The sequence below is a fragment of the Castor canadensis genome, chromosome 15, assembly GCF_047511655.1.
Source record: "Castor canadensis chromosome 15, mCasCan1.hap1v2, whole genome shotgun sequence".
Classification (NCBI taxonomy): Eukaryota; Metazoa; Chordata; class Mammalia; order Rodentia; family Castoridae; genus Castor; species Castor canadensis.
In genome coordinates this window covers 70,948,579-70,968,696 of record NC_133400.1, presented here as the reverse complement: position 1 = coordinate 70,968,696, position 20,118 = coordinate 70,948,579, and the positions used below count along the sequence as shown (strand labels likewise).

Genomic DNA, 20,118 nt, shown 5'->3' with positions numbered 1-20,118 from the left:
CATCAGCTTAGAAGATGAAAAGTGAAGTATTTTTATGTATTTGATATTCACTTTCTTACTGCACACATATATATTTGATTCAAGACAGTGAATCACCCTAAAAAGTAGACTCCCTTTTTATGCTTTCTCAGAATCTAGAGGCTTCCTAAAGGGGCTCTGCTTAACCTTGCTTTGTTTTTGAGACAGGATCTGACCCTGTCTCAACCCCGAGTTCTGGGATTACAGATATGTGCCATGGTGCCTGAGTTTTTACCTTGCTTTGAAGGTAAACTCCAATACAGATTTGTATTCCTACTCCAAAATTCTTCTTCCTGGAATAATCAGATCTCATCTCCCCCAGAGGAGTTCATTATAACTAAATACTGCAATTCACTTTCGTAAGTTTCATTGCAGTTATGTTTAGAATAAAAGAGTTAAAAAAAACTAAGACAATTCATCAATGTTACATTCAATGAAGAAATTATGAAATTCATGATTAAATCGATGGAATTGTATGCTGTCATTAAAAAGGATATTACCATTAAGTGGAAAACATAGATAGAACTAAACTGTTTATGATATGATCACATTTTGCCATTTATTTAAACTTTGGCTTGTAACAAACAAGACAAAAAATAAATAAACATCAACAAAAGAAACCCATATTTTTCCTGACTTAGTCCTGATGTTAAAACAACAACAAAAAAAGGTGTTCACCACTGCCTTACAAAACCCTTTTTACTTTTCAAAATTTCTGGTCATCCCATTGAACCTCCAGTAAATCTTTGTGGTTTTTTGATGGCACTAGGAATGAACTCAGAGACTCACACTTGCTAGGCAGGCACTCTACACCTGAGCTACTCCACCAGTGCTTCCACTAAATCTCTATCATGTTTAACATCAAACATGAGTCTAAATTGAAAGATTAGAAATGTAGTAAGTCATTGGGTACAAAAAGAGTTTATAGATTAGGCACCATTTTATAACTCATCTAAAATATTCTTCAGATGAGATTAATATTTAAATCAGTACACTCTGAGAAAGCAATTTATACTTCATAATGTGAGTAGCCCTTAATCAATTATTTGAAACTCTTTAAGAGGGAAAAAAAGATTGACATTCCCAGGGACAGAGAAAATTCTGCCTCAAGACTGACTGGGGAAGTTGCATCAAACTCTTCATGGGTCTCCAGACTGCCAACCTACCTTGCATATTTCAGTCTTGTGAGTAGATTACTTAAAATAAATGTTTGTCTTTCTGTATATGTATACATATATACAAACACACATTCTATGGGTTCTTTTCTTCTGCTCTACTCTAATTAAAATAATGAATAAATCATCCAATATCATAAAGCTACTGATTGCCAGAGATGGGATTCAAATGCAAGTACAAGAAATGCAGATACTGTACTTTTAAATCACTGGGTTCACTGACTGCTAAATGAATGAAAAAAGAAAAAAGTAAAATTATTTACTCACCAAGTAGACATTGCTTGCTGACTGTAGTGAGTAATACAAGTGGACAATGAAAGGGCTTTTGCTTAGTGCCAGTGCATCTCTCTCAGCTTGTACCTGATGAGTCATATTTTTATTGATCATATCTGCTTTTTTGACAACCTGTAATAGATAACACGTCAACAGACACATTTTATTTTTTATTATAGTGTTCTCAGGGTTCAAGGTAAGGCTGCCATCATAAAAACACCAAGAAACAGAAAACACATAGATGTCATTTGGATGTAACATTGCCATCAGGAAAATACCAGAAAAATAGCTAAGAGGGTAAAACAAACAACAAAGAAAACATTATCTTCAGAATAGAACTGCTTATCTTGATATTAAGTAGCCAAAGTTACTACATTCATTTTGAGAAGGAAAAAATTAAATAAATGCTCCCTGACTGATTTGCATGTTGATAAGAAAAAACTTTCTCCTATTCTTATAACAAACTCAATAGATAGGTTCCTAATAACCTCCATTTCCTATTTTGGAAGTTGGAACAGAGTAATAGAAACACAGATGGAAGTGGAGGCTCACACCTATTATCCCAGCTACTTGGGAGGTGGAGATCCAAAGGATCAAAGTTCAGGCCTAGTCCAGACAAAAAGTGATCAAGATGCTACCTCGACCAATCAGCTGGGTGTGGTGGCATGTCTCCCAACTACATGGGAGGCAGAAATAGGAGGATCATCATATGAGACCCTATTAAAAAAATAACTAAAGTGAAATGGGCTGAGGGTGTGGCTGAAGTACAGAGCACCTGCCTACCAAGTGGGAGGCCCTTAGTTTAAATCCACCTCCCCAAAAGAGAAATATATTAGATATTCTATATTATATTAATAACAAAGTATACTGCATATCATGTTAATGTTATATATTATGTCGGATATATATAGATAACATATCATTAACATATATTAGCATCATACATAATATACTAAACATACAATACACTTTGATGGACAGGAATAGAATCATAATGTTGGAAAACTGCCTCACAAACAGATAACAAGAGTGAGCAGAACCACTGAAACAGTCTTAAATGCTATCTTACACATTTTAAGTTTCAAGGTAATTGGATCACAAACAAAATTATACATTAGAAGTGGAACACTAAACTGAGATATTTAATAACATTGGAATCAATTCTTAATACTATTACAAAAGAAAAAGGGCACCATTAAAATATTTTCTTTAATAATATGATAAATTTCAGTCTTACCTCTTTTCACATGTAGCATGAACAAGGCCCTGGATTCAATCTCCAGCAACACACACACACACACACACACAAACAAAAAACACATACCCACAAGAAAATTGTAGGAAATTGACAAAGTAAGCCTGTAGCATGATTTCACTTATTCCTCTGAATTAAAAGCTCTTTGAAGGCACATTTGCTTTGTTCACCAAAGTAATACCCCACATCCCAAAATATTTATTGGACAAATTAATTGGTGTTTTCATTTCACCACATGATAAAACAACAACATTGAGAACATATAAAACAAGTAACAATTTCAATTGGTTGGGTCAGATCAGAGGTTTCAAGGACAGCTAAGAGGAACCTTAATACATAAGATGGGTAAAGAGCAGACTAGTGAAGAAGAAAAGCACTCAAGGAGAAATCAGCATAAACATGAGCTCAAAGGCAAGAAAATACATAGCTTTGAGGGACTAGTCATCAGGTGTTGCTAGAACATAGGGGTATGGAAGATGTAGTGGAGATCTATAGCCAAAACTTGGAGTATGATTGCTTCTGTAAGGCATCTGAACTTTAGTTTGTATTATGAAAAATAAAGATAATGGTTCAAGTTAGGAGACGATTCCAATAGACTAAGTATGGAAACGAAGGCCTGACGAACCCTAAGAACATCATGTCAAGTGATTTAAAAAAAAGATGCAAAAGACCATACATTGTATGATTCCATTCATGTAAAATGTTCAAAGAAAGGCAAACCTATAGAGGTAGAAAGCAGATTAGTGGTTATCTGGAATTGAAGTACTATGGTGGGGAGATGCTGCAGATGAGCAGAAGAGGATTTTGCTGAATAGTGAAATATTGTTAAAATTGGATTGTGGTGGACTAACATGTAGCTCAAGCAGTAGAGTGCCTACTTTGCAAGTTTGAATTCCCGAGTTCAAACTCCAGTCTCACCAAAAAAAAAAAAAAAAAAATTGGATTGCAGTGATGTGAAAACCAAGAATTCACAGAACATCTTCAAATACATGTTGAATGTTTTTAGAATGAAATATACTGCTGCATGGACAAATTTTTGATTTAGGACACATTTCAGATTACTCTATAAGTACATGTACTGGAATGTTTGACTAGAAACAACTGGGAATTTGGGTTTTTTTTGGAGACATGATCTTACTATGTATCAAAGACTGGCTTTGACCTTGCCATCCTCTCGAATGCTGGGATTATAGGTACGTAGCAATAAGGTTTGCTTAATGAGATATTTTGATTGTACAGAAGGTCAGAATCTATTTTCAGAGGGATAGAATTAAAAGACATAATTAGGAAACGGTTATTACAAACTTAATGAGTTTTAAACTTAATCCTGGTTAACTCCAAGCTATACAAAGGACCCAGAAGACACATAACACGAAGAGGTAATACGGCCAATTTAAAAATTTCATAACAAACTAGGCATGGTGGTGCACGTCTGCAATCCCGGCACTAGCAAGGCTGAGGCAGGAGGATCGCGAGTTTCAGGACAGCCTGGAGTACCAAGACCCTGTCTCAAAAACCAAAACAGACAACAAAAATTCCGTAACAGTAATGGCTGGGGCGACTAGCGTGGGTAGCCGGACATACTGAAGCCTCAGTTTATTGCTGTTTGAACTGACCACAGCCCGGAGCCTGCCCAAGTCAGAGGGCAGCAGGAGGGAGGGCCGAAGGGCCAACCTTTCTTTTCTTGCAGACTTCCTACCTTCACTGCATACAACTTGCCGCCTTTCTGCCCCAGGTACACTTTCCCGAAGGCGCCGCGGCTGATGGGCTTCACTATGGTGAATTCTTCAATGGAGGGCGGTCTTGGTACCGGGATCCTATTCACGCAGTCCTCTGTCGCCGCGCCTCCTCCATTCTCCTCGCTCCCCGCGGCGGGCTCCATCGCAGGACAGCTGATACTAGACTGCAGCCACCAAGGCCCCTTTCACAGCCGCCACTCCCGCCAACTGGGTTCAAAGTGAGGCTCCGCCCACAACGCGCCCCGTCCGTGACGGCACTGCGCGGCCTCGCCGACTCTCGTGAAGCCCCGCCCCTTCCGCCCCCCCTTTAGGTAAATACGGAAAGACCCAATGGGCGTGAGAACCGCGGTGCCGGGACTGTCTTGAGTCTCCAGGGACTCTGTAAGAGCGATGGCAATGGCCCACTGACATCATTTGTGATGAGGAAGGAGACACGAACAGTTCTCGGCTAACGAGAAAGGGACAACTGGGACTTAGAAATCTGAATCGCGGGATTTGCAAACGAGTCTGGTGGGGGACCTTGTCCAAGTCTAGACCTGTAATTCTCCCGCCTCCTTCGCCATCTTCCGCCCCCGCGAGATGTAAAGCAATTCCGTGACGCAATGGCCAGGGGCGAGGTTTGGAAGCTTGTTGAAGTCACAGAATGTGGAGAAACTGGATGAGCAGGAAGCAGGTGGCTGGCCCTGTAATCTGACTTTTCCCAGGATGCAGTTTGCCTGACTGAAACAGACCAGGACCAATAAGTATAAGATAAATTTACTTAAGTGTAGTAGCAAAAAAAAAAAAAAATCCACAAAGCAGATGCGCTCTTAATAGCCCAAGGCTCAGATGGGACAGGGCACTATATTGGAAGATCTGATAAGGAACTGTGTAGAAAGGCCTGAAACATTCAAAAGGATGCATGCGTCCCCGCCTTAAAAAAAAAAAAAAAGAAAGCCCAAAAGACAGCAAAAAAGCTACATCTGGAGTGCTTTGGCGATTTCTTGCGTTGTCAACATCTCCGACGGATTGTATAAAACGCCGGCCCCCTAAAGGAGTTCTGACACTTGGCCGGGGATTGGCGTTTACTTGCCCCGGAAGTACTGTTGCGTTACAGCGTTGCCTTCCGGGGTAGATTGTTGTCGTAGCAGCTCTAGGAAGGAGAGGCCATTTTTCGTTTCTGGGAGGAGTGAGGTCGGGGGAAAGGAGGGAGAAAAAAAGGAAAAAAGAAGAGGGCTCAGCGCCTCCCCGCCGGGCCGAGGACTGAGGGGCGCTTTCGGCAGGCGGGTGAGGTTGCTGAGGCCCCGGAGGAGATGTTTTCCCTGTCGAGCACGGTGCAGCCCCAGGTGAGCCTGGTACTCAACCCATTTTTCTGAGGCCCTGCCCGCGGTTGTTTTCCAATTGCTTTGGTAGAATCGGTCTTTAGAAAGCGAACCAAGTAGGGAAGTGACTAACCCAGTGCGTGTTCCGGTGCTGGGAGTGGGATGGGAGTCACGCTGAGAGTAGGGCCTGAGCCTTTAGGACTGACAGCCACGCATTTGGGGACAGAGGTGTGATAGATGCTTGATGGAGATCGCGGCTTACTGGATTGCTGGCGTGGAATTTCTGCTAGACTCCATCCGGCATTGTTCAGAGTCGGACATTCTGGACCGGGGGTGGGGGTGGGAGGGGCAAGTCTACATCTTAGACGAAGGAAGAAGGTAATGATCTTTCTCCTTCCACCTCTTACTGATCTCCCACGCGTTTTCCCCCCGTTAAGTGGAGTTTGACCAACACACCTAATAATTTGAAGAACTACTTTAATTTTTCTTTTACAGTAAACTGAATTTTTTTTTCCTACTAGTTAACTTCTTGCAGTTAAGTTTTTGATGCACCTCATCTCCACTGTTTTGTAAATCAGAAAATAAGGCAGGGAAAAATGGTTCCAAGGTGTTTTGAGAATTACCCTCATTCAGGGATACCATATTTTGTTCTTGATTCATTTTTAAAACTTTTTTTTGTTGGTGATAACTTTTTTTGTTTGTGGTGGTGCTTTTGTTATCTGGGTCTACGAGATGATCTCACTGTGGAGCCCAGAATGGCCTTGAACTTGGAATCCTGTCCCAGCCTTCCAAGTGCTGGGATTACAGGCCAACATAAGGAACATTTTCCGTCCTCTTTCTTTTTTAAATGTTCATAATTTTGCAGAGAAAGGAGTGGTTTTTGAGAGCATCAAATATGGTTGTGTTTCTTTAACTTATATTTCCCCCCTTTTTTTTGTGCTAGGTACAGTACTGGCTGAGTAATAACAAATGAAGTGGTTAGTTATTATTGGGCAGCAGATGTATAAAGCAAATGTGATGTAAAGATGAATAGGAGTTAGTCAAGTGAACAATCACCAATTATTTCTGGCAGACAAAAACAACCAGAAAATCCTGGGAGAAGAAGGCTTAGTTGGTTGGAGGAACAAAAATAAGGGTAGTGTCACGGGAGCCTTAAAAATAGGAAGTGTGATGGTAACAATTGAAAGCTTTAAAACATGGTCAGATTTTCATTTTTAATAGATCACTGTGGCTTCTTGTGGTGTGGAGAATATGAGAAGAAAAAAGTGGAAGTGTTGTCAGTTAAGGATTCTGTTGCCCTAATCCAAGTGAAGGGTGTTGCCTTACTGAAGTGGTGGTAATGATAATGGAAAAAAGAAGATGACTTTTATTTTGAAGAAATAATAGATGTTCATCAGGGATTATGTATGAGTGATGGTAGAGAGAGATGTTTCCAGTTTGATCAGCTGGATACAGGAAGGTGCTATTTACCTGGATGACAAATATCTGTAAGAGTCCTAGCAGCTGTTGAACAAAGAAATCTGACATTGACTGTTGAATTAAACTTTTTTTTTGGTAGTACTGGAACTTGAACTCAGTGCCTACACTTGGAGCCACTCCACCAGCATGTTTTTTGTGATGGGCGTTTTCAAGATGGGGCCTCATAAATATTTGCCTGGGCTGGTTTAAAAATCCAGATCCCCCGATCTCTGCCTCCTTAGTTGCTAGGCTTCCGGCCTAGTATTAAATTTTTGAAGCCAGATTCGTTACCTTATTTCACATCAAGGAGGCCTTAGTTTTGAAGAAATTACCGTCATACAGCGAAAAACATTATACAGTAGAAGAGCAGAAAAGAGCAATAGGGGGAGAGTCCACTCCTTTGACACATTAACCTATTTATAAGGACATGGCCTAAACACTTCTTCACCCCCTGCCCTTTCTTTTTCTCTCTGTTTTTTTTGAGACAGGATCTCCCACTGTAGTACAGGCAGGCCTTGAATTTGAGATCCTGCTGCTTCAGCCTCCTGAGGGGTGTAATTAGAGCTTTGTGCCATCATCTAAACTCTTACAGCTCCCACCTGTTAGACTGGGGGCATGGCTCAAGTGGTAGAGTGCTTATCTAGCAAGCTTAAGGCCATGAGTTCAACCCCAGTACATCAGAAAAAAATATAAAAGTCGCATCTCTTAATTTTGTTACAATGATAACTGAAGTCCAGCATGAATTTTAGAGGTGACAAACCTTCAAACCACAGCAAGAAGTATAATACTAATTTTTCTGTTATTAGGATTAAATCAGATAAATAAGTAAAACAAATTATGAGGTCTTGTTTACAGTAAGAACCCACTTAGTTTATTTGTTTACTTAAAGCAAATATTTAGCACTCTTGTTACACTGGGATACCATATTGAATAAAATAATAAAATAGAGAAAAAAAAAACTGCCTCATGGAGCTTACCTTCTAGTTGAAGAGTGTGGTATAATAAAAAAAAAATGCTGGTTATTTTTGTGGTGTTTGTGGTTTTCCTGTCACAGAACTAATATAAAATTTCTGAGTTACAAATAATTCATGAGCCCCTGTTGATGATGAATGAGTTTATTCTAAATTAGGTGACTTAAATCTCTAAATACCCCAGGATGGAACTAGGCAGTAATACCCAGTGATTACAGTGTACTTTCATTCCCACACTTTTGGGGAGGGAGGGCCAAGGTTGGATTGAGTTACATTAGAAACTCTTGAAAAAGGAGATTCAGTATGCTTCTGGACTGGTGAGTGAGTGCTTGCACTGGTGCAAAAGGGTGCCACATTCTGATTCAAGTGAAGGACTAGGGGCACTTTCAGACCTGCCCTATTCAAATGACTGTTTATTATAGATTGGTCTAAACATAGGTAGTTTTCCTGAGTTCTGTGTGCTGTTCTAGCAAATTATCTAAGGGGATTTATAACTGGTTGGTAAGAAAGGTAGGTAGACTTGTGACTGGCATCTGAAGTAAAGGAGTGTTGTGAGGCTGAGTCACTAATGTGTGGGGTCTGTGCTAATTCCAAGTGGTTAGTGTTAGAACTGAATTGTTGGGACACCTAGCTAGTGTTGGAGGATGGAGTGATATCAGAAAATACCCTTAAAAGGAATAATAAACAGTATGCAGATAATTGTATAAAGTGCTAGAGGGAAAGTACTACTAAGAAAAAGTAGAGCAGAGAAAATCGGTAAGGATTTTTTTTTTTTTAGAAGAAAGCTATTAAAATACTAGGGGAGCTAGGGAAAGGACACATGAAAAGATGACTTTTGAACAAAGAACTGAAGGAGTGTGAAGGCAAGTTATGTACATAGGAGGTCTCCAGGTGAGGGCTGTCAAATATATTCCAGGAGTAACAAGGAGACTAGTGAGGCTGGAACTCAGAATGAAGGGATGCATAATGGATGGAGATAATAAAGAGCCAAACCTTAGAGGATTTTTAAAATTCTAGTTTTGTGAGAGCTTTGGCTTTTATTCAGGCAGAAGAGAAGCCACTGGAGGATTTTGAGCATAGGAGTGATGTGAGCTGTCTTTGGTTTTTTATTTATTTTTTTATTTTATTATTCATATGTGCATACAAGGCTTGGGTCATTTTTCCCCCATGCCCCCACCCCCTCCCTTACAACCCACTCCGCCCCCTCCCTCTCCCCCCACCCTCTCAATACCCAGCAGAAACTATTTTGCCCTTATTTCTAATTTTGTTGTAGAGAGAGTATAAGCCATAATAGGAAAAACAAGGGTTTTTGCTGGTTGAGATAAGGATAGCTATACAGGTCATTGACTCACATTGATTTCCTGTGCATGGGTGTTAGCTTCTAGGTTAATTCTTTTTGATCTCACCTTTTCTCTAGTTCCTGGTCCCCTTTTCCTATTGGCCTCAGTTGCTTTAAGGTATCTGCTTTAGTTTCTCTGCGTTAAGGGCAACAAATGCTAGCTAATTTTTTAGGTGTCTTACCATCCTCACCCCTCCCTTGTGTGCTCTTGCTTTTATCATGTGCTCAAAGTCCAATCCCCTTGTTGTGTTTGCCCTTGATCTAATGTCCACATATGAGGGAGAACATACGATTTTTGGTCTTTTGGGCCAGGCTAACCTCACTCAGAATGATGTTCTCCAATTCCATCCATTTACCAGCAAATGATAACATTTCGTTCTTCTTCATGGCTGCATAAAATTCCATTGTGTATAGATACCACATTTTCTTAATCCATTCGTCAGTAGTAGGGCATCTTGGCTGTTTCCATAACTTGGCTATTGTGAATAGTACTGCAATAAACATGGGTGTGCAGGTGCCTCTGGAGTAACCTGTGTCACAGTCTTTTGGGTATATCCCCAAGAGTGGTATTGCTGGATCAAATGGTAGATCAATGTTTAGCTTTTTAAGTAGCCTCCAAATTTTTTTCCAGAGTGGTTGTACTAGTTTGCATTCCCACCAACAGTGTATGAGGGTTCCTTTTTCCCCGCATCCTCGCCAACACCTGTTGTTGGTGGTGTTGCTAATGATGGCTATTCTAACTGGGGTGAGGTGGAATCTTAGCGTGGTTTTAATTTGCATTTCCTTTATTGCTAGAGATGGTGAGCATTTTTTCATGTGTTTTTGGCCATTTGAATTTCTTCTTTTGAGAAAGTTCTGTTTAGTTCACTTGCCCATTTCTTTATTGGTTCATTAGTTTTGGGAGAATTTAGTTTTTTGAGTTCCCTATATATTCTGGTTATCAGTCCTTTGTCTGATGTATAATTGGCAAATATTTTCTCCCACTCTGTGGGTATTCTCTTCAGTTTAGAGACCATTTCTTCTGATGAACAGAAGCTTTTTAGCTTTATGAGGTCCCATTTATCTATGCTATCTCTTAGTTGCTGTGCTGCTGGGGTTTCATTGAGAAAGTTCTTACCTATACCTACTTACTCCAGAGTATTTCCTACTCTTTTTTGTATCAACTTTAGAGTTTGTGGTCTGATATTAAGATCCTTGATCCATTTTGAGTTAATCTTGGTATAGGGTGATATACATGGATCTAGTTTCAGTTTTTTGCAGACTGCTAACCAGTTTTCCCAGCAGTTTTTGTTGAAGAGGCTGCTATTTCTCCATCGTCTATTTTTAGCTCCTTTGTCAAAGACAAGTTGGTTATAGTTGTGTGGCTTCATATCTGGGTCCTCTATTCTGTTCCACTGGTCTTCATGTCTGTTTTTGTGCCAGTACCATGCTGTTTTTATTGTTATTGCTTTGTAATATAGTTTAAAGTCAGATATTGTGATAACTCCAGCATTGTTCTTTTGACTGAGTATTGCCTTGGCTATTCGTGGCCTCTTGTGTTTCCATATAAATTTCACGGGAGATTTTTTGATCTCTTTAATGAATGTCATTGGAATTTTGATGGGAATTGCATTAAACATGTAGATTACTTTTGGGAGTATCGACATTTTTACTATGTTGATTCTACCAATCCATGAGCATGGGAGATCTCTCCACTTTCTATAGTCTTCCTCAATCTCTTTCTTCAGAAGTGTATAGTTTTCCTTGTAGAGGTCTTTCACATCTTTTGTTAGGTTTGCACCTAGGTATTTGATTTTGTTTGAGGCTATTGTAAATGGAATTGTTTTCCTACATTCTTTTTCCGTTTGCTCATTGTTAGTGTATAGAAATGCTAATGATTTTTCTATGTTGATTTTATATTTTGCTACCTTGCTGTAGCTATTGATGGTGTCTAGGAGCTTCTGAGTAGAGTGTTTTGAGTCTTTAAGGTATAGGAACATGTCGTCTGCAAATAGGGATATTTTGACAGTTTCTTTACCTATTTGTATTCCTTTTATTCCTTCTTGCCTAATTGCTCTGGGTAGGAATTCCAGTACTATGTTGAATAGGAGTGGAGATAGTGGGTATCCTTGTCTGGTTCCTGATTTTAGAGGGAATGGTTTCAGTTTTTCTCCATTAAGTATAATGCTGGCTGCAGGTTTGTCATATATAGCTTTTATAATGTTGAGGAACTTTCCTTCTATTCCTAGTTTTCTTAGAGCTTTTATCATGAAATGATGTTGGATCTTATCAAAGGCTTTCTCTGCATCTATTGAGATGATCAAGTGGTTTTTGTCTTTGTTTCTGTTTGTCTTTGATTTTAATATGATCACTTTTATCCTGTGCTGGATCACTTTTATACACTCTAGCTGGATAAGGGCAGAGGATGGTTGTACATTACAAGATGGTGGCAGGCAGTGGGGAAGATGAAAAGGAAAATTTTGGCTATGTACTTTTTAAAAATGTCATTCTATTGTAGTGTCATTTATGTTGTCACTCCCCTGATGGTGGGTTTCTCTAGCTTTCCACTATTTAAAAAATGTATTGATGAAAATTGTCAAATGGGCAGTTGTCTTATAGGCAATTGTCTTATAGGCAAGAATGTGTCATATTATTTCCTTAGCATAAGTTCCTAGAAGGTAAATCGTAAGAATAAGAAATATATGAATTTGAATACTTTTGATTCATATATCTAGAATAGTGTCCTGAAAGACTAGATTTGTTTTCTTCCACTAGCAATAAATGAGTACTTATTTTTTTTTTGTTTGTTTGTTTTGGCAAAATACTAGGATTTGAACTCAGGGCTTCAAACTTGTTAGGCAGGAACTCCACCACTTGAGCCATGTCTCCAGCCCTTTTAGCTCTGGTTATTTTGTAGATCGAGTCTCACTTTTGCCCAGGCCAGCCTGGACCAGGATCTTCCTATTTATGTTTCTTGCAGTAGCTGGGATAACACAGTGAGTGCCACCGTGCACTGCTGTTGATTAAGATGGTGTCTGACATTGCCTTGATCTCTGCCTCTCAAGTAGTTAGGATTATAGATGTAAACCACCACACTCAGAAGTACTTAAAAATTTTAATACATAGATTTTTCTGTATGTGTGTTTGTGTTGCTGGGAATAAATCCCAGGGCCTCATGTATGCTAGGCAAGTATAGAGCTATACCCTCAGCCTAATGTATAGTTTTGATATACAGTATATGTTTAACTTTTAACATATCCTAAATCCTTAGAAGAAAACAGAGGTAGTTTGTTTTTATTTTTTAAAAAATGCACTTCTTTTTTTTTTCATTTTTCTTTTATTATTCATATGTGCATACAAGGCTTGGGTCATTTCTCCCCCCTGCCCCCACCCCCTCCCTTACCACCCACTCTGCCCCCTCCCCCTGCCCCCCTCAATACCCAGCAGAAACTATTTTGCCCTTATTTCTAATTTTGTTGTAGAGAGAGTATAAGCAATAATAGGAAGGAACAAGGGTTTTTGCTGGTTGAGATAAGGATAGCTATACAGGGCATTGACTCACATTGATTTCCTGTGCATGGGTGTTACCTTCTAGGTTAATTCTTTTTGATCTCACCTTTTCTCTAGTACCTGTTCCCCTTTTCCTATTGGCCTCAGTGCTTTAAGGTATCTGCTTTAGTTTCTCTGCGTTAAGGGCAACAAATGCTAGCTAGTTTTTTAGGTGTCTTACCTATCCTCACCCCTTCCTTGTGTGTTCTCGCTTTTATCATGTGCTCATAGTCCAATCCCCTTGTTGTGTTTGCCCTTGATCTAATGTCCACATATGAGGGAGAACATACGATTTTTGGTCTTTTGGGCCAGGCTAACCTCACTCAGAATGATGTTCTCCAATTCCATCCATTTACTAGCGAATGATAACATTTCATTCTTCTTCGTGGCTGCATAGAATTCCATTGTGTATAGATACCACAAAAAATGCACTTCTTAATTTGAACCTTTTCTTTTTTTTTTTTTAGGTTACAGTTCCTCTCAGTCACCTCATCAATGCCTTCCATTCACCAAAAAACGTATCCCTTTCTGTCAGTACGTCAGTTTCTCAAAATCAGCATCGAGATATAGTTCCTGAGCGTGAGGCTCCCATCAATGAGGTAACAGTTTTTACTCTGGTTGTGTGAAAAAACATTTTTTGTTTCTGTTTTTTTGAGGCAGAGTCTAGCTGTGAAGCCAAAGCTGTCCTTTAACTTGAGACAGTCCTCCAGTGCTGAGATTACAGGTGTATGACAGCTGATAACGCCTTTTTGATACAGTAAATTTTAATCACATCTAATGGAATAGCTTTATGTAGGCATTTGTATCAACATGCTTTCTGCCTTTAGCTTTATCTTCTTTTATTTTTTTATTTATTTTTTCTTTTCTTTTATTATTCATATGTGCATACAAGGCTTGGGTCATTTCTCCCCCCTGCCCCCACCCCCTCCCTTACCACCCACTCCGCCCCTCCCTCTCCCCCCCACCCCCTCAATACCCAGCAGAAACTATTTTCCCCTTATTTCTAATTTTGTTGAAGAGAGAGTATAAGCAATAATAGGAAGGAACAAGGGTTTTTGCTGGTTGAGATAAGGATAGCTATACAGGGCATTGACTCACATTGATTTCCTGTGCGTGGGTGTTACCTTCTAGGTTAATTCTTTTTGATCTCACCTTTTCTCTAGTTCCTGGTCCCCTTTTCCTGTTGGCCTCAGTTGCTTTTAAGGTATCTGCTTTAGTTTCTCTGCGTTAAGGGTAACAAATGCTAGCTAGTTTTTTAGGTGTCTTACCTATCCTCACCCCTCCCTTGTATGCTCTCGCTTTTATCATGTGCTCAAAGTCCAGTCCCATTGTTGTGTTTGCCCTTGATCTAATGTCCACATATGAGGGAGAACATACGATTTTTGGTCTTTTGGGCCAGGCTAACCTCACTCAGAATGATGTTCTCCAATTCCATCCATTTACCAGCAAATGATAACATTTCGTTCTTCTTCATGGCTGCATAAAATTCCATTGTGTATAGATACCACATTTTCTTAATCCATTCGTCAGTAGTGGGGCATCTTGGCTGTTTTCATAACTTGGCTATTGTGAATAGTGCCGCAATAAACATGGGTGTGCAGGTGCCTCTGGAGTAACCTGTGTCACAGTCTTTTGGGTATATCCCCAAGAGTGGTATTGCTGGATCAAATGGTAGATCAATGTCTAGCTTTTTAAGTAGCCTCCAAATTTTTTTCCAGAGTGGTTGTACTAGTTTACATTCCCACCAACAGTGTATGAGGGTTCCTTTTTCCCTGCATCATCACCAACACATCTTCTTTTAATTAAATATAGTTAATTCTGGCTTTTGATGTACATACATACTCTTTTATTTAATCATTTAATTTGCTTTTAAATTTCATATGACATTATCTTTGTTATGCATGTTCTATATTACTACTTGTGGTAAGCAGTTAGATATTCATTGGTGTTTACTTACAGTAGCAGTGAACACACAAGTAACTGACCTAATTATGGTCAGTGTATAGTTAGTTGCCAATAATGTAGTTAGTAAACTATACTTTCAGTATTCACATAATTAAAAAAATGATGTCTAAGATATGGGGAATTATGAACTAAATGATTTGTTCATGATGTTCATCACAGGGTTAGTTTTAGGACAAATTTTTTTTCTTACACGAGGTTAGGTAGGTAGCCCAAGTTGGCCCCTAACTCACAATACTCTTGCCTCAACCTCCTACTTGCTAGGATTACGTGCATGTACCACCATGCCCAGAGGATAAAATTTTAATTAGATGAAAAATTAGTTTTGTAGTCTTTATGCTTTCCTTTGACTTTATTTGTCCACCTATTACTGCTTCTTTCTGTAGTCAGACCACTGTCTTTCCACTGAGCCAAGACCTTCTCTCAAATTGTAGTCCTAGAGAACCTTACTACTGAAAACACTATAAAGTTGAATTTATAAATTAGATATAGTAAGATATTAACAACAGTCATAGCATTATACAGTAATGAAAATTTCATCAGTGTGGTCTGTTTTCTTAAAATAATCTATTATACTATGCTCCACCCAGCAAGTACTCTGTTATGTTGTTACTAATGTTTTGACTAATGATTGCCGACTAGTACTAGATGACAGTACCTTAGATAAAGAGAGAGAAGAATATAATGCATTTCACTTGGTTTCCTGAATAACAGTACATACTTAGTTCAGTGGTGATTTTGATTTGGGTGAAAATTTTTTTTCCTTGTACTGAATTGTTATTTCATTACTTTTTTATTTTGTTTTTTTGGTGGTACTGGGGTTTGAACTCATGGCCACAGTTGCCTTGCTAAGGCAGCCACTCTACCACTTGAGCTGTTCTGCCAGCCCTTTTTTTGTGTTAGGTATTTCCAAGATAGTGTCTCACGTACTGTTTGCTTGGGCTAGCACTGAACTGTGATCCTCCTGATCTCTGCTTCCTAGGTAGCTAGGATTATAGGAGAGAGCCACTGGTGGCCAGCTCTGAAATGTTATCTTTTTATTTAAAGATACCTGGGGATATAGTTTTCAACTTGTCAAACCTTTCATGACTGACATTAGTAAAAATAGAGCTATAAAATATTTTCATCAATTTATATTTTAAGTATTAAAAAGAAATTAACATATTTATTAGGCTTTCTAAATCCATATTGTGTGTTTGTCTTGTGTGCTTAGCAAGCAGAGATAGAATTATAGTTTGAAGTCACTGTGGGCAAAACGAACTTATCTCAAAAAATAAGCTGAAGACCAGGCACAGTGGCTCACACCTGTAATCCCAGCTACACAGGAACCAGAGATAAGATTTGTGGTTTGAGGTCACCCTGGGCAAAATGACCATATCTCAAAAAATTAGCTGAAGACAAGGCACTGTGACTCACGCCTGTAATCCCAGCTACTCTGGAGGTATGGATTTGGAGGATCCTAGTTACAGGACAGCCAGTGAAAAAAGTTAATAAAACACCATCTCAGCAAAACAAGCAGGATATGGTGGTGCATGCCTGTGTTCCCAGAAGAGATGGAGGACATAGGTAAGAGGATCATGGTTCTAGGCCAGCCATGGGCAAAAAAGCCAGACCCTATCTAGAAAATAGCCTAAAGGAAAAAGGGCTCATGTGGTAAAGTGCTTGGGCCCTGAGTTCTAACGCCAGTATGGTCTATTTCCCACCTCTATCCCCCTCTCCAAAAAATTTTCAAAGTGAAAAATGAGCTGGACATGCTGGTTGGTGTACTCCTATAATCTCAGCTCTGTGGGAGGTGGGGGTAGGAAGATTGTGATCCAAGGCTAGCCCAGGTAGAAGCTGGAGACCCTACCTAAAAAAGAAACTGAAGCAAAAAAGGACTGGGGGTGTGGCTTGAGTGGTAGAGTGCTTACCTAGCAAGTGGTAATCCTGTACTGCCAAAAAAAGTCCATATTGTTTCTGATAATAAATACCTCTTTAATTAAATGAGTATTAATGTTTATTTGGTCGACTCAATGTTTTTCAGCCTGCACTTAATTTAAGGGACCTTGGAATATCTGAATTAAAAATTGGGCAGATTGATCAACTGGTAGAAAATCTACTTCCTGGATTTTATAAAGGCAAAAGTGTATCTTCCCATTGGCATACATCCCATGTCTCCGCACAGTCCTTCTTTGAAAATAAATATGGTATGTTAATATTTTTGGTTGTAATTACACTAAGCCATTTTAGTATTATCAGTAATCATTGATTATTAGCATTTACTATGAGCCAGGTTTTTTTCTGAGTTGTTTTCTTTTTAAAATGAGTTTTCATATTGAAACGTTAGATTTAAAAGTTTTAAGAACAGTATAGAGAATTTCCTTATTCCTTTCACCTTCTTCCTCTAATGTTGACATTGAACATTTGTCTAAAATGAGAAATTGACATTGGTGCAATATTTCAAATTAGATATAGACTATTTTGATCTCCACAAAATTTTATTTAACTAAATCACTTGTTTTTCCACTAGTGTTCTTCTGTTCCAAAATCTATATAGCATTGCACATCACGTTTAGAAGACTGTAGTTTTCACTGTTGTTATTTTAATCTTAGGTGAGACTGGTTATTAGATTCCAGGTTAACATGCTAATTTCTGAGAATATGTTGATGAGGAAACAGTCATAGTCTCTTCTTTTATGGAATGTCTGTGTATTTTCCTATTTGAGGCTAGTTATAATCTGGTATTATAATAAATGGTCTTGTATTGTATTTTATGGAATTGGGATATCAGCTTCATGAGTTTCTGTGCTGCAGATTGACCTCAGGGCCATGTGCTCTACTGCTGATATACATCTACATCTTCAGCCCATGAATGTCTTTTAAAAAAAACAGTATTTAAAGAAGGAATATTAGAGCCTTATTAAAATACCAAAATACCTGTTTATACTGATGGAAGAATAGGTCTTTAACAGTCAATACAAACTATAAAAGATTAAGAATACAAAGCATGTTTGAACAGTTTTATGCTGTTTTGATTTGAAGCTACATTTTGCATAAACTTAATTCATTTTCTAATTCTTTACTTTTCATTTTTCTTTATTTTGTATGAAGACATAATGAATTCAAAGGTGGGAAAAAAAGTAGGAAGTTTTTGACCTTGGGGCTTAGATTAACAAATTGCCTCTATTGTTTTATACCTCTTTCTAAAGTACTTGGCCCATAGAAAGTGCTCTATGGCATAAAAGTTTTGTTATTATTCTTTCTCTTCCTTTTATTCTAATCTGCATATTTACATTCACTTTTAAGATTCTTCATACTTGTTAGCTGCTTGCTTTGTTTAGGCAGGTAGAAATTTCATGGTTTGACTCTCATTCTACCTGAACTACACAGATGATGACAATCACTGTTTCTGTTGTTGCTTCTGCCAGGTGTGTCCCTAGATCTTAGATGCAAAGTAGGATATGACACATTATTCAGGAGTTAGGAAGGATCACTGAAGTATCCATTGCTTAGAGCCATGAGAGGAACTTTTTCATACCTACTAACAAAGCTTTAGTAGGGGAAAAAGCCGTAGTTATGGTTTGCAGTGTTTTATCACAGCTAAGTTTTAAAAATTGTCCTTAAATAGCAATTCTTTATTCTCTTAGCTAAAATTAATTCCAGCCTGAACAAATATATCTTTTACCTCTGCTGTTTTGAATTTAGTTTTGGGAATCTACATTCATAGGCCAGATAAAGAAAGTAACTGTAATGGTTGTAAAACAAAAAACTGTGAGATATAAAGTCATTAGGTTAACAGTGGTTTAGATATTTTTATAAAAGCCAATTCATACCATGGATAAATAAAAGGTGTAACTCAGTATATTGTGATTTTCCTAATATATGATTATATTCTATATGAATTTTATGGTTTTTCTTTGGCCATTAGGAAATTTATTTATTTTTTTGCAATTTTCTTCCTGGTTACTTAGGTATGTTTAGTACTTTACGTTCCTTGGGCTTATACACACAACATTCAAGAACTCTTCAAAGCATTTGTTCAGATCTTCAGTACTGGCCAGGTATGAAACAACTGTATTTATTTTGAAAATTACAATGCATTTCTTTAATAAGATTTGTCTTTCTTAGTGGTGTTGATTTTTATACACATCTGTTTGCAGTGCATAATAGGACTTAGGAATGTTTGGAATTGATCTGTGTGTGTAGTACTGGGTAAACTTTTCTTTTTTCTTTTTTGGGGACAGGGCTCTCTATGTAGCCCAGACTGGCCTCAACTAGAAATCTTCCAGCCTCACTCTCCCAAGTACTGGGATTCCAGGTCTGTGCTACCGCTTTTGGCTTTCTGTATAATTTTTAATCTGAAAAATATCTACTAGGAGCTAAACTTTGAGTGGTAAGTGTTAAGGCAGATTAGACTCCAGGGAACTTATTTATACTTGTTTCAGAATTATTTACTTGTCTTCACATTCAGAAGCCCATTGAAATTATAGGAAAAATATTAAAATGAAAAGGAAAGTAGAGGAACATCAAAGACGTTTCATTAGTGTATCAGAAATGTGCAAACTTTTGTTAAGTTATAAAGCAGGTGATGTTAAATTGATAGGTATATCAAATTTGTACTCATTCATCTGTCAGGCACCTAGTGATTGGTGTTAGGTGATAATGATTGTTGTAAATGAAAAAGATATGTTCTGTACCTCATGCAACTTAGAATAGTGTTAAGAAAGATGTGCATGCTTTAATTTCTGATAGAACTCAGGCAAAACACCAAGCTCAGAGTTCATAAGAGTGAACTTTGTGATTGCTGATATAATACACAATTGAAGGATTGCCAAAAATGGGCCAATCAGAACAAATGTAGCTGTTAACTTTTAGGCTACAGTTAGCAAAAAGTCCCTTTCTGATGTGTGTATGTGTTTAGGGGAATTTGTCTCTGGAGAATTCAGGTTTGAGCAATTGATGTCAAAGAAGAAAACAAGGCAGTACCCTAGTTAATTTGGTTTTGAATGATTTAATATCCTGCTCATTGACAGTAGTACATGATTTTAATCCAAAGTCATATATGTTTGGTAGTGTATAGGAAAGCCATTTTCTATCAGCAGTAATTATTATACTTTAAT

At 38.2% G+C, this 20,118-nt stretch overlaps 2 protein-coding genes across 5 annotated transcripts in view; one reads left to right on the top strand and one right to left on the bottom strand.

Annotated features, from left to right (window-relative positions):
* The window catches only part of Mastl (microtubule associated serine/threonine kinase like), a 32,880-nt gene extending 28,207 nt beyond the window's left edge, over positions 1-4,673 (bottom strand). For all 4 annotated transcript variants that reach the window (XM_074056449.1, XM_074056450.1, XM_074056451.1 and 1 more), the window contains exons 1-2: positions 4,421-4,673; positions 1,461-1,598 (exon numbers count right to left, since the gene is read on the bottom strand). In XM_074056449.1, the coding sequence (XP_073912550.1) occupies positions 1,461-1,598; positions 4,421-4,603 (321 nt within the window). In that variant the 5' untranslated portion in view covers positions 4,604-4,673. The remainder of the gene's footprint in view (positions 1-1,460; positions 1,599-4,420) is intronic.
* A 784-nt stretch (positions 4,674-5,457) lies between these two features.
* The window catches only part of Yme1l1 (YME1 like 1 ATPase), a 44,194-nt gene continuing 29,533 nt past the window's right edge, over positions 5,458-20,118 (top strand). Inside the window, exons 1-4 of the mRNA XM_020156772.2 lie at positions 5,458-5,785; positions 13,525-13,656; positions 17,043-17,205; positions 18,970-19,059. Coding sequence (XP_020012361.2) covers positions 5,753-5,785; positions 13,525-13,656; positions 17,043-17,205; positions 18,970-19,059 — 418 coding nt within the window. The 5' untranslated portion in view covers positions 5,458-5,752. The remainder of the gene's footprint in view (positions 5,786-13,524; positions 13,657-17,042; positions 17,206-18,969; positions 19,060-20,118) is intronic.